Here is a 15,351-nt window from a genome sequence, read left to right on the forward strand (position 1 = left end):
ATTGTAGATATACACATTTGTGGGCACAGTTCCGCTAAGCCGTTAACCCCTAATTATTGAAGATAATGTTTTCATTATCGGATTAGCTTTTCAGATAACTTTAAAACCATCATCAGACCAATTATCTTCCAATAAGTTTTGGTCCGATAATTTTTAGTCCGCTAACATTTTTGTAGACGTAGCTTTTTTGTAGTAGATACACAGTCCTGTCCTCTACAAACAGAGAAGAGTTAGTTCTAGAATAAACTGCTCTATCCTCTGCAGGCAAAGGAGAACTGGTCATAGAAAAGAAAAAAGCTAATTTCTTTTGACCCCATAGTGATATGCTGGCAATATCACCCAAGTCATCCAGAGGCATACAGTTTTAACTTATGGTTAAAATTTTAACCAAACTAATTTTGGACAAGTTATTTAAATTAATGTCACGTCTGAAGTTTTATAAAGTGAAAATATCAGATATATGTTTTAGTTTTAAAGTATTGGACTAATTGTAAATGTTTTAGTGTGGACATGGTGTGTGCGCAGTGCATTCTGGGTAAAAGTTCACAACAGGAGAAATGCATTTGAGACGCTCTGATCAGGCTCCACACGGACAACAGCATTAAACTCTTTGTATATTGTGCCTAAAACTCTATATTCTCTGGGTTTATAGATGTTGTTATTGTGTTTGTTTTATGTAAAAATACAAGAAGAAGCCCAGGTTGCTTCCCCAAAAGCCGAAAAGACTGTTAAATTGTGATTCAGGCCACGTCAAAATGCATAGAACACTGCCATCTACTGGCGACCGGTTGTATCACAGTGTTGTCGATCACAGGATTTTAAAATTATCTGTAGGTTTCCAAAACCTGAGAGACCACACACGTGGAGATAAAAAAAAATCATAGATCTGACAGGTTTAGTTGTACAGTGTGTGGTGTCAACCACATGGTAAAAACAACACACACAAAAAGATTTCATACACGAACATTCCCAGGTCAAACACCTCGCTTTCTGATTGGCTGGATGTCACATTTAGCTCCTCACATCCTTCTTAACACACCACACACGGCAGGAATATCTGATAAGATTATATTTAGCGTCATCACAATTGTCAGGCTTAAGATTGTCAGAAGGGGAAGATCAGGTCTGATATCGGCCTAATTATCTTGCCATGTGAACCAGGCTTGATGTTATGACGCCTCACGGAGCGAATGATTGATCTGTTATGACACTGCACAGAGCGACTGATTGATCTGTTATAACACTACACCGAGCTACTAACCGATCGGATGTTGTGATGCCTCACGGAGCGACTGATTGATCTGTTATAACACCGCACCGAGCTACTAACTGATCGGATGTTATGACGCCTCACGGAGCAACTGATTGATCTGTTATGAAGCCTCACGGAGCGACTGATTGATCTGTTATAACACTGCACTGAGCCGCTAACCGATCGGATGTTATGACGCCTCACGGAGCTGTTGTGTGGGCCGCTGAAGAGGAGGTACTGCTGGCCCACCATCACCAGATGGCGCCCTGCTTGAAGTGCGGGCTTCAAGCATGAGAGGGCGTCATAGCAACCGGGAGTGACAGCTGTTGCTCGTCATCAGCATCAGCTGTCACTCATCCACATCATCACCACCACCTTAAAGGCCGGACTGCAACTCCACCTCCCCGCCGAGAAATCAACTATCAATCAGGTAATTCTCTGCTAAACCTTAACTTCGAGTATTAGTCTGATCTCTTTTTGCAGCCGTTTTCCTGGGACGGATACCCTGTCGGCGGAGTTGGCGTTTGGTGTGGACTGCGACAGCTTCGCCTCACACCCCACCCAGATAAGTGGTTATCTCAGGAGCTGCACGAGTGTGTGATTGGAGGTGGAGGTTCTCCCTCCTTACTGAATACAGACTGTGGGATTACGGAGTGTGCGACCTCACACTCATCAGGACTGTCTCTGTTCTCTGCCAGCAGTACCGGGTCTGACTGCTGAAGACAGCGGCCACCTGGGGCGCAGGGCTTGGCGGCTCCGGTGTTCTTCAGCTCCGTTGGCAGTGGAAGCTGTGTGTGATCCGGCTCTTCTCTCGCCAGGCCTCTTCTATCGTCGAGCCTGCCCACACGTCACCTGGTGTATGATTGACAGTCACTATATTGTTATTGTCTGTACGTCGTTGTGCGATTCACAACATTAAATTGTTACTTTTGGCTTATCCATTGTCCGTTCATTTACGCCCCCTGTTGTGGGTCCGTGTCACGACACTTTCACAACAGGAGCGACTGATTGGTGCGTTATGACACCGCACCAAACATGTTTTCACTATCATTTGATGTCTTTGTGCGACTGACATCATTATTCAAGCATTCAAAAGGCAATTCCTGTCTCCACACAATTCCAACCACACACGAGAAAGTTCTTGTTATTGAAAGAAACCTCATCTCCCTAACCGGATAGAGTTGTGATGTCATCACGCCTGCACTTAGGTGCTGTCTAGTGGGATCTTGAAAATTTCTTTCTTTTTTTTATACAAATGAGAAAAATGACATATTTTACAAAAGCACATTTATTTGTAAACACCAACACGTTACATTGATTCACTTGTGTTGGTTTTTACATAGAATGAATGAATCAACCAATCAGTATGAGCAGGGGCTTAGTTTACCCATAATCCCCCTAGGCATCAGTGTGTTAATGTTCAAATCTTCAGAATTAGTGCATTATTTTAAAATTAACAGATATGTGTTTATATATCACTTTGTACATTTTAAGAGTTTACATTAATGTAGTTATTCTATCTGGAATAATTTTATTTATAAAGCAAAACCATAACTCAAACCTGCTTTCCATTTCAAGACCTCTGTCTCATTGCGGGACCACTGCATCCTGTCAGGGTAAATGATGTTCTCCTACAGCAGGGGGCAGAGCGCACAAAGAAAGAAGCGCTGGTTCATTGGCTGTTTGGGTTTGTGATCGCTATCGGTCGTATTAGAAGCTTTGGCGGTGTTTAAACTCAAAATCAGCTTCTTAGCAGCTGAGAGCGTATTTGAGGCAAAATTGAAAGTTATCGGTTATCTGTAGCTTCCGATACGTTTTACAGTTTATCGGTTTAGCGTTAAAAACGATAACTTTTCAGGTAGCTGATTACCAGTTATTGAAGCTAACTTTTTGGTTAGCTGTGCCCACCACTGGATATACACAAGTTGGAAAGGTCTCCTGGAACCATTACTAAACAACTGCAGATTCCAAGATCGTCAGTTCAAACAATTGCATGCAAGTACAAGTTACTCACTAAAATTTTATGATCAGCCAAGACAAGCCACTGACCAGATGAGCTACTTGGCCACAATGACAAGAGGTACAGTATGTTTTGAGGCGTAAACATGAGGCTGATAAACCTAAGAACACTGCACCAACTGTCAAGCATGGTTGCGGTGGTGGTGGCATCATGCTCTGGGGTTGTTTTGCTGCCAGTTGTATGGGTGTGAAGGAGGACTACCTCCAAAATTTTCAACGTCACTTCAAATCAACTAGATGGTTGAAATTTGCCCACAGTTTGGTGTTCCAAGATGATAATGATCCCAAACACATATTAAAACTGGTTCTGGGTTGGATAAAGCAGGCTAATGTTACACATCTGGAATGGCCTTCCCAAAGAGCTGACCTCAACCCTTCTGAAAATGTGGGAACTATGCTTAAAGCTGGGTCTGTGCCAAGAAACAAACCAATTAAAAATGAACTCTACCAATTCTGCCAAGAAAAGTGGTCAACTATCCATCCAGAATTATGCCTGAAGCATGTTGATGCTACCAAAAGCTGGTCGAGGTGAAGCCTGCTAAGGGACATTTAACCAAATATTACTGAGGGTGTATTATATATTTGAGCCTGTATGTAAACTTGTGCATCCAAATCTTGTTATTAAACTCATTATTGATGGACACTGTACAATCATTCCACCCTGGCACATTCATACTCATGATGAGTGTATGTATGTAAACGTCTGACCATGTCTGTATGTATATGAGAAGACTTACCTGACCCTTTAGGCGAACATCATCCCACATTCTCAAGTCTGGGACCCTGTGAGGAAATCCCAGCCCCTTCTCAAAAGGTTGGGTACCTCTGAAGTGCCCTCGTAAGATCTCAGAGTGTCCCATGTCCCTCACAGGTTGAAGCAAGGCCTCCTGGGGCACATAGGACTGGTCTCCATCAATTGCATTCTGTACTGTTGACATCATAGCGTCCATTGCCTGCCTCGGTTTGGGCTGGTTGCCCACCCAGATCTGAGTGGGATCAGTAACAGGGATCCACCCAGGGCCAGTCTGTTCCTGCAGATAGGAGAGGAAAGAGCCACGATCGCTGTTTCCACCATTTCCTGACCTAGATGGAAAAAAAAAATTACCACTGAGGGTAGGAAGAACAATGCACATCCACACTGAAGAATGAACGATAACATTTGTCAACTTTTCATTCATGTGTTTTGTGACAAAGCATTTGAAAGTAGGTTCCATTAGTGTTGTACATGTATAATCCATATTCATGTCATAATGACACATCTGAAAATAATTCACGGAGGCAGATTTTTATACTTCTGTACACACAACACCCAGTTGTAACTTTGCCACCTCAGAGGTGCAGAAGTTTGACTCACCTGTCTCCATTTCGATCTGGAACACAGCTCAGGCCAGGTGACTCACTTAGTCGAGCATACACTCTTTGTTGTCCTGCAACAAGAGAAAGCCCTTCCTCTGAGCCACTTCCTCCTCCTCCTCCTCCTCCTCCTCCAGTACCATCTCCACCAGTCGTACTAGTGACAGCTGATGCCTCTGAACTTGCCTCTGACCCTTGACCATTGTTCATCCCGTTAAGATTGATCCCAGCGATGGTGCCCCCGAGCGAGGCTGGTGTGGCAGTGCTGAGTGAGTCAACACCCATCTCTGAATCATCTTCAGGCAACTCAATGGAGCCACTTAGCACCCCGCCCCCTCCACTGGCTGCACTGGCCTGACTGGCCGGCCGGCCCAGACTTCCGTACGGCAGCCCCAGCAGAGCTTCTGAATCATCAGCATTGCTACACTCCAGTGACGAGTCCTCCACGGGCACCAGGGAGGGGCTGTTTCCTGACGGCCACACCTGCACATCAGACATCTCCATGAGCGTGTCCTCTTCTGTGGTGGCAATCGGAGCACAGTCCAAACTGGAGACTTCCTGCCAGTAGGGCTCAGCGCCCAGCGGGGAGGGCAGGCTGTACTGCATGGAGGCCGGTGAAAGGAGCTCCTCCTGTGCTAGCCCATAACCTGAAGTGAGACAGAGACAGGCACACTGACACGAGCGCCCGCCTCGCTCCCCACCTCGCCCTCACAGTGCCGTCACCCCAGAAGGGGGTCAGCGGCCCTGCCCAAGAACAGGACGTCTGGGGGAGGTGCAGAGGAGGCTTAAAGGACAGATAGGAAAGGAGTTAGGATGGAGAAAAGGAAAGGGCGAAGACAAGGGAGCTGGAATAAAGGTGCAAGGAGTTTAGGACGAAAGAGCAAGGTCAGAGTTGAGCTTGTCAAGCTTGATGTTGAGAGCAGCAGCAGACACGGTCTGACGGGCTGACGGATGTTCGAGGCCCCACAGTGACTGATGCTGCTCTGTCGACTCCCACCTACAGGGAGACGTAGCACAATTAATGCCTTCAGACTGTGGGTGGGGGGGGGGGGGGACACTTCCACACATACGCATGCCACAATAGAGAGAGCAACTAAGTGCTCAGTGTAAAACACACACACACACACACACACACACACACACACACACACACACACACACACACACACACACACACACACACACACACACACACACACAGAATTGAATCCCACCCGTACACAGGCAGGATAATTTTTGTTGTCAGGCTGTGCAGCATGCTTGCAGGCAATAACATTTTATCTTCACACACACACACACACACACACACACACACACACACACACACACACACACACACACACACACACACACACACACACACACACACACACACACACACACACGCTCTCTCATTGGGCTTCCTGCAAGTACATGTTTTGTGACTTTTACTTAAATTTCTTGTACCTTTTTGAGTAGGATGAGCTGGTATGAACATGCCACAGCAGATTCGTGAACTGTTTGTAAATTCAGGTAACTGCATAATTTAGATGTGCAAAACTGCTGAATTCCACTTGTTTGTGTATCAATGCATGTTGAAGACAAGAGCCAGTTACCATAAATAATGGCCCAAAAATTCTATATGTGCCCCACTCATATATGTCAGATGTGTCCATTCAGGACACTGGGATGAGCAGACACCAGTTTTTATTTAAAAAATATAAAAAGTGGAATTAAGGGACTGACTAAAGCCAGCAAATAGGAAGAAATAATGAGTGATTTCAATATCATTTCATCCCACCGTCAGTCTGCTCCATGGGGGTGGGTGGTGATGGTGGTGGTTGGGCTCAGCTCAGTCGGGGGGGGGGGGGGGGGGGGGGGTTGCTAATGGACAATGGAGTGGTCTTAAATCTCTTATCTGCTCACCTCGCCCCCTAACTGCACCCCCCATTGCTGGCATACCAGGGCTTTGACCATCTGGAGCAACTGGCACGACCTTTGCCTATTTCCCTGCTGTGGGACTATAAAGGAATATCTTAACTTGTCTCAAATCTTAAATTAGTGAAACTGTTAAGAAATATGAATAATCTAATTCATCTTAATTCCACTACATTTCAAAATATTGACTGAAATAGGATAGTAGAGGACTGAGGTAGGAAACCCACCTATTCAAATTAAGGGTCATTGAAGATTGGGGGGGGAGGTGCTGTCTCAGAGTTCATTGGGTGAAAAACATGCAATTCATGTCAGATTTTAAAGTCATGAAATATTCAATTGTTACTGAAAATAGTAATAGTATTAGTAATAGTAATAGTAGACTAAATGCCCATGACTCCTACCTCAGGTTTAAACCATGCAAAGTTTTTTTTACCATACCTCTAAAAAACCCCCTGAAAATACCAGAAAATTTGTGAATGTGGGTTGTTCTCTTAAATTACATGTACACACCATCCACTTATAAGTAAATCTGTTCAAGTGGTTCTTGCATCAGACCCATTGAGTCACAAAATATAAATTTAAATTATGCAATAAACATTACAACATGATACGAAGATCACAGCATAATATATATGTATATGTATAACAACACATACATAGAGTTTATTTCTCATTGGCCACAAAAGCAACTTGGTTGCTGCCTCAAATATAAATTGCAATCAAGTCCAATTATACCACTTAACGAAGGTACACCAGACTCAGGCCACTCCTATAACCACTTTAAACACCATGTTGTTCCTTCAGTTCGACAAATTCACTATATTGAAATCTGTACGCAATAAAAACCCATTCCATTTGGCAAGATTCCAAATTGGCCATTTTAGTTTGCTAAAAATAGCTACACAAATAACAAATATTGGGATATTTTGTAGGTTCCAGAAACCAGTCATTAAATATTTAGTTTATGGGACATGATGTCAGACAAAGTCACATGCATAAGTAGTCATTTTGGATTTTAACAAGCTCTTATTTAAAAGTTGAAATGCTCACAATACAAGATTTTGTGTTTGTGAATCTTAGTAACCTCAGCTTACTGCATTCAACACTAAAGTTTCCCACAAAAATGAGTGATAAAATGTCAAAAGAACTGCACATTGTATTCAGACTCTCACAGTATGTACCATATTTTCTGCAGTATAAGTCACTTTTTTTACTAGTATGGGAGGCCCTGCGACTTATACTCTGGTGTGACTTGTATATTGAAAATTCACGTTTATTATGAATAATATAAATTACGAGGTCTGTCCATAAAGTATCGTACCTTTTTATTTTTTTTAAACTATATGGATTTGATTAATATGTTTTCACATCAGACAAGCTTGAGCCCTTGTGCGCATGCGTGAGTTTTTCCACGCCTGTTGGTGACGTCATTCGCCTGTGAGCACGCCTTGTGGAAGGAGTGGTCCCGCCCCGTCGTCGGATTTTCATTGTCTGGAAATGGCGGAATGATTTGGGGTTTTTTTCCATCAGAATTTTTTCAGAAGCTGTTAGAGACTGGCACCTGGAAACCATTCGAAAAATTGATCTGGCTTTCGTTGAAAATTTTACGGGCTTCACAGAGAATAAGGTCTGTTACTACAGCTTTAAGGACCTCTTTAAGGACGCTCGGCGTACTGCGCTCCGAGCTGCGACTACGCAGCACAAGCCACCGGACCATTTCTAAACGGATGGCTCTGTGGATACGAGACCGTCGTGTGCTCTTTCTCTGGTTATCACAAGAGCTGGACATCAGCCATCTTCGTGCGTAAAGACCGAATCGCTTTGGAAGCGAGACAAAGGAACACCTCCGTTTCGGCGTGTCAGAAGACAAGTTTGGACATGTCTATCTCGGCTTTCAGTGCTTACCAGTCCAGTAAGTATCAGTGAAATTGTGGAGAGCTGGACATGTCCAAACTTGTCCTCTGACACGCCGAAACGGAGGTGTTCCTTTTCTGAGATGGCCTTCTTCCGTCTGCAAAATACAGCAAAGATTCGTCCTATCCTGTCTATGGCTGATGCTGAGACTTTGATTCATGCATTTATCTCTTCTTTGTTGTGAAAGTGTAGGAACACGGACCCACAACAGGGGGCGCAATGAACGGACAATGGAGGAAGGTGAATAACAAGGTTTACTATTGTGAAACGAGCACAATGAATACAACAATCACAATTTGGGGTCGAATCCGCTGGTGTCGTGTGGGCAGGCTCGAAGGTAGGAGACGTCCGTCTCAGTCGAACCGAAACCACCCAGATCTCCTCTGCCACCGAACCCTGGAAATACTGGAACCGCCAAGTCCCGAATTCCCAGGTGGCCACTGCCTCCGCTCGTCGGATCCGATACTGCTGGCGGGAGAGAGCAACAACACAGGCGTGGATGCGACAGCACCCAGTAACGGAGAGGGGAGAAGCCGCCTCCACCTCTAGTCACAATATGGCAGGCAGGTGAGTACTTATCCAAGCAATTTAGCTTTCAGTAATCAGCTGTCCTGAAAAGGTTTAACAAGTCTTTTAGCTAGTTAGTCAGAATATAAATGCAGAGAACGTTACCTCAGTCTAAAGGTGATATCTCGGCACTGAGGTGGAGACGCCGTCCTCCTGATATACCTCTGTGCTGAGTGGAACAGCTGTGTCCAGTGATGGGTGACAGCTGTCACCCAGGCTGCTCCCATAAGGCGGCAGCGCCCTCTGGTGCCTGGAGCCCGCACTCCAGGCAGGGCACCCTCTGGTGGTGGTGGGCCAGCAGTACCTCCTCTTCAGCGGCCCACACAACAGGACCCCCCCCTCAACGGGCGCCTCCTGGCGCACGGCCGGGCTTGTCCGGATGGCGACGGTAGAAGTCGGCCAGGAGGGCCGGGTCCAGGATGAAGCCCTTCTTCACCCAGGAGCGCTCCTCGGGACCGTACCCCTCCCAGTCCACCAGATATTGAAAACCCCGGCCCATCCGACGGACATCAAGGAGCCGGCGTACAGTCCAAGCTGGTTCCCCGTCGATGATCCGGGCAGGAGGCGGCGCCGGACCCGGGGTGCAGAGGGGTGAGGTGTGAAGGGGCTTGATCCGGGAAACATGAAAAACTGGATGGATCCGCAGTGAGGCCGGAAGCTGGAGCCTCACTGCGGCGGGGTTGATGACCTTGAGGATCTTGTAAGGTCCGATGTACCGTTCTTGAAGTTTCGGCGAGTCTACCTGCAGAGGAATGTCCTTGGTGGACAACCAGACCTCCTGCCCAGGACGATACTTGGGGGCCGGGGCCCGCCGCCGGTCTGCATGTTTCTTCGCCCTCGTCCGGGCCTTCAACAAAGCAGAGCGGGCGGCACGCCACACCCGACGGCACTTCCGTAGGTGGGCCTGGACCGAGGGCACACCGACCTCTCCCTCAACCACCGGAAACAAGGGGGGCTGATACCCCAAGCACACCTCAAACGGGGAGAGGCCGGTGGCTGATGACACTTGGCTGTTGTGGGCGTACTCGATCCAGGCCAGGTGGGTACTCCAGGCCGTCGGGTGCGCGGCTGTCACACAGCGAAGTGTCTGTTCCAGTTCCTGATTCGCCCGCTCTGCCTGCCCGTTGGTCTGGGGGTGGTACCCAGACGAGAGGCTGACCGTGGCCCCCAGTTCCCGGCAGAAGCTCCTCCAGACGTGCGAGGTGAACTGGGGACCGCGATCGGAGACGATGTCTGATGGTATGCCATGCAGACGGACGACGTGGTGGACCAGGAGGTCCGCTGTCTCCTGGGCCGTTGGGAGCTTCGGGAGGGCCACGAAGTGGGCCGCCTTGGAGAAACGGTCCACTATCGTGAAGACGACGGTGTGTCCCTGGGACGGCGGGAGACCCGTGACAAAGTCCAGGCCGATGTGGGACCAGGGGCGATGAGGCACGGGCAGTGGCTGTAGCTGCCCTGAGGTCTTTCTGTGGTCGGCCTTGCCCCTGGCGCAGGTGGTACAGGCCTGGACGTAGTCCCGGACGTCGGCCTCCAGGGATGCCCACCAGAAGCGTTGCCGGACGACTGTCACGGTCCTTCGCACCCCAGGGTGACAGGAGAGTTTAGAACCGTGACAGAAGTCCAGGACTGCAGCCCTAGCCTCTGGTGGGACGTATAGTCTGTCCTTTGGTCCGTTTCCGGGGTCCGGGTCACGGGTCAGGGCCTCCCGGACGGTCTTCTCCACGTCCCAGGTGAGGGCGGCCACGATAGCGGACTCCAGGATAATGGGATCCGGGGGATCCGACGGTTCCGCTTTGACTTCGTCTTCGTGCACCCGGGACAATGCATCCGATCTTTGATTCTTGATCCCGGGACGGTAGGTGATCCGGAAGTCAAAACGGCCAAAGAACAGTGACCAGCGGGCTTGCCTGGGGTTCAGCCGCTTGGCGGTCCTGATGTACTCCAGGTTCCGATGGTCAGTGAAAACCGTGAATGGCACGGCTGTTCCCTCCAACAGATGTCTCCACTCTTCGAGGGCCTCTTTCACAGCAAGGAGTTCCCGATTGCCGACGTCATAGTTCCGTTCAGCGGGGGTCAACCTGCGGGAAAAATAGGCACACGGGTGAAGGACCTTATCGGTCTTCCCGCTCTGGGAGAGCACCGCTCCTATCCCTGAGTCCGAGGCATCCACTTCAACCACTAACTGGCGGCTAGGATCGGGCTGCACCAGAACTGGTGCAGACGAGAAGCGCCGTTTCAACTCCTTGAACGCGGCTTCGCACAGATCCGACCAGGTGAAGGGGACTTTTGGGGAGGTCAGGGCTGTCAGGGGGCTAACTACCTGACTGTAGCCCTTAATAAACCTCCTGTAGAAATTAGCAAAGCCGAGGAACTGTTGCAGCTTCCTACGGCTTGTTGGTTGGGGCCAGTCTCTCACCGCCGCAACCTTGGCCGGATCAGGGGCGACGGAGTTGGAGGAGATGATGAACCCCAGGAAGGACAAAGAAGTGCGGTGGAATTCACACTTCTCGCCCTTCACAAACAGGCGGTTCTCCAACAACCGCTGCAGGACCTGACGGACATGCCGGACATGTGTCTCAGGATCCGGGGAAAAGATGAGTATATCGTCTAGATATACGAAGACGAACCGGTGCAGGAAGTCCCGCAAGACATCGTTTACCAACGCTTGGAAAGTCGCGGGAGCATTAGTGAGACCGAACGGCATGACCAGGTACTCAAAATGACCTAAGGGGGTGTTGAATGCCGTCTTCCATTCGTCTCCCTTCCGGATCCGAACCAAATGATACGCATTCCTAAGATCCAGCTTGGTGAAAATTTTGGCTCCATGCAAGGGGGTGAACACTGAATCCAACAAGGGCAACGGGTATCGGTTGCGAACCGTGATTTCGTTCAACCCCCTGTAATCAATGCATGGACGAAGCCCGCCATCTTTTTTACCCACAAAAAAGAAACCAGCACCCATCGGAGAGGTGGAATTCCGGATCAACCCGGCAGCTAATGAGTCCCGGATGTAGGTCTCCATTGATTCACGCTCCGGCCGTGAGAGGTTGTACAGCCTACTGGACGGGTACTCACAGCCTGGAACCAAATCAATGGCACAATCATAAGGACGGTGGGGAGGAAGCGTGAGAGCCAGATCCTTGCTGAACACGTCAGCGAGGTCATGGTACTCCGCCGGCACCGCCTTCAGATTGGGCGGGACTCGGACCTCCTCCTTAGCTTGGAAGCCGGGAGGAACCGAGGAACCTAGACACTCCCGATGGCAGGTTTCGCTCCACTGAACCACTACCCCAGACGGCCAATCGATCCGGGGATTGTGTTTTAGCATCCAGGGAAAACCCAAAACCACACGGGAGGTGGCCTGAGTCACAAAGAACTCGATCACCTCCCGGTGGTTACCTGACACCACCAGAGTTACTGGAGGTGTCTTATGCGTGATTGGTGGGAGTAGGGAGCCATCTAGCGCCCGAACCTGCACAGGCGAGGTAAGAGCCACCAGAGGGAGCCCTATCTCCCTGGCCCATCTACTGTCAAGCAGATTCCCCTCAGAGCCCGTGTCCACCAGTGCTGGGGCCTTCAGGGTTGAATCCTCAAACAGGGTCGTGACTGGGAGTCGTGTAGCAATGTGGGTGTGTCCCACGTGAATGTTTTGGCCCACCCCTGGCCCAGTCTCTAGGGGCGGGCGTTTGGCATTTGACCGCTCGGGGCAGTCTCTCACATGGTGCTCTATTGAACCACAAACAAGACACGCTCCGTGGGTCCATCTCCTCTGTGCATCTGGTGCCCTAAATGTTGCCCTACTCGTGTCCCTAGCTTCGTCAGTAGGGGGAGCTGTGACCCCACGGAGCGCAGGGGCTGTGGAGCGTGGGGAAGGCGGAGCTCGATCGGAACCGGAAGGGAGAGGGACGACGCGTGCCTGGCCACGCCCTTCGCCTCGTTCCCGACGGCGTTCTTCTAACCGGTTGTCGAGTCGTATGACCAGATCGATGAGCCCGTCTAAGTCCCGCGGTTCGTCCTTCGCCACCAGGTGCTCTTTTAGGACTAATGACAGTCCGTTTACAAAGGTGGCGCGGAGGGCAGTGCTATTCCAGCCGGATCTCGCCGCCGCGATGCGGAAGGCGACTGCATAGGCAGCTGCGCTCCGACGCCCCTGTCTCATTGACAGTAGCGCGGTTGAAGCGGACTCTCCTCTGTTGGGATGGTCGAACACCGTTCTGAACTCCCGTACAAACCCAACGTATGTATGAAGGAGCCGTGAGTTCTGCTCCCAGAGCGCTGTAGCCCAAGCGCGTGCCTCCCCGCGAAGCAGATTTATGACATAAGCTACTTTGCTAGCATCAGTCGCGTACATCACGGGACGCTGTGCGAAGACGAGCGAACACTGCATCAGAAAATCCGCGCACGTCTCCACACAGCCTCCGTACGGTTCTGGAGGGCTTATGTATGCTTCTGGGGACGGAGGAAGGGACCGTTGAATGACCAGTGGAACGTCACTTTCACGCGCAGGGTCCTCGGGAGGGAGAGCCGCAGCGGCGCCCGAAGGGCGCGCCTCCACTTGTGCGGCGAGAGCCTCCACCCTGCGGTTTAGGAGAACGTGCTGCTCGGTCATTAAATCGATCCGAGAGGTGAAAGCGGTGAGGATCCGCTGCAACTCACCGATTACCCCTCCCGAAGCCGCCGACGCGCCTTGGTCTTCCATTGGCCGTTCAACAGCCGGTTGACGCCCCTCGGGATCCATGACGCTGGCCGAGATATCCTGTTGTGAAAGTGTAGGAACACGGACCCACAACAGGGGGCGCAATGAACGGACAATGGAGGAAGGTGAATAACAAGGTTTACTATTGTGAAACGAGCACAATGAATACAACAATCACAATTTGGGGTCGAATCCGCTGGTGTCGTGTGGGCAGGCTCGAAGGTAGGAGACGTCCGTCTCAGTCGAACCAAAACCACCCAGATCTCCTCTGCCACCGAACCCTGGAAATACTGGAACCGCCAAGTCCCGAATTCCCAGGTGGCCACTGCCTCCGCTCGTCGGATCCGGTACTGCTGGCGGGAGAGAGCAACAACACAGGCGTGGATGCGACAGCACCCAGTAACGGAGAGGGGAGAAGCCGCCTCCACCTCTAGTCACAATATGGCAGGCAGGTGAGTACTTATCCAAGCAATTTAGCTTTCAGTAATCAGCTGTCCTGAAAAGGTTTAACAAGTCTTTTAGCTAGTTAGTCAGAATATAAATGCAGAGAACGTTACCTCAGTCTAAAGGCGATATCTCGGCACTGAGGTGGAGACGCCGTCCTCCTGATATACCTCTGTGCTGAGTGGAACAGCTGTGTCCAGTGATGGGTGACAGCTGTCACCCAGGCTGCTCCCATAAGGCGGCAGCGCCCTCTGGTGCCTGGAGCCCGCACTCCAGGCAGGGCGCCCTCTGGTGGTGGTGGGCCAGCAGTACCTCCTCTTCAGCGGCCCACACAACATTCTTGATTGGACTATTGCAATGCTTTATTTTCTGGTTTGCCGCAATCCAACACTATGGGTCTTCAACTGGTTCAAAATGCTGTTGCCAGACTTTTGACACGAAGCAGAAGGTTTGATCATATTACGCCCATTTTGGCATCTCTTCACTGGCTCCCTGTCTCTGCGAGGTCGGATTTTAAGGTTCTGTTATTGGCCTATAAAATTGTTCACGGACTGGCACCTCCCTACCTGGCGGACCTGGTTAAGCCCTACATACCGGCTCAGGCCCTGTGCTCGCACGGTACAGGACTTTCTTGTGTTCCCAGTATGAATAAAGAGTCTGTAGGTCACAGAGTCTTTTTGTATCATGTCCCTGTCCTGCGGAATGATCTCCCGCTCCACTGTCGAGACTTTTAAATCTAAACCCAAGACCCACCTTTTTTCCCTGTTTTATCATTAGGTAAGCGCCTTGGGGCAGCTGTTTGTTGTGATTTGGCGCTATATAAATAAAATTGATTTGATTTGATTTCATTAGTATTTTATGTATGTTACTATGGTATTATGTATATTATATTTTAATTTTTGTATTTTTTTATGGGTTGCTTTTTATCATGTTTTAATATTTAAATTCTTTGTTGTGTTTTCTGCGTTGTTTTGTGAATTGGCACCATACAAATTAAGAAATTTGAATTTGAAATTTGGTGTGTCATCTTCAGAAAAGTTGTGCCGTTTCAAACATGCACTTTAATTCCACCAGTGTACAAATAATCAGTCATGGATCTCCTGTGCACCCAAGCAAAATAGAAATTTGCAATTAAAATAAATCTTATTCAGACTGGGATTCCCTGTTTTTGTGAAATATACATACAATA

The 15,351-nt window shown here is 49.2% G+C and overlaps 1 protein-coding gene across 15 annotated transcripts in view; it reads right to left on the bottom strand.

Moving 5' to 3' along the window:
• ank1a (ankyrin 1, erythrocytic a) overlaps positions 1-15,351 on the bottom strand; it is a 413,130-nt gene that overhangs the window by 34,282 nt on the left and 363,497 nt on the right. For all 15 annotated transcript variants that reach the window (XM_034170336.1, XM_034170333.1, XM_034170330.1 and 12 more), the window contains 2 exons: positions 4,626-5,271; positions 4,009-4,354 (listed from right to left, as the gene is read on the bottom strand). In XM_034170336.1, coding sequence (XP_034026227.1) covers positions 4,009-4,354; positions 4,626-5,271 — 992 coding nt within the window. The remainder of the gene's footprint in view (positions 1-4,008; positions 4,355-4,625; positions 5,272-15,351) is intronic.

The sequence above is a fragment of the Thalassophryne amazonica genome, chromosome 5 (genome assembly GCF_902500255.1).
Source record: "Thalassophryne amazonica chromosome 5, fThaAma1.1, whole genome shotgun sequence".
Lineage (NCBI taxonomy): Eukaryota > Metazoa > Chordata > Actinopteri > Batrachoidiformes > Batrachoididae > Thalassophryne > Thalassophryne amazonica.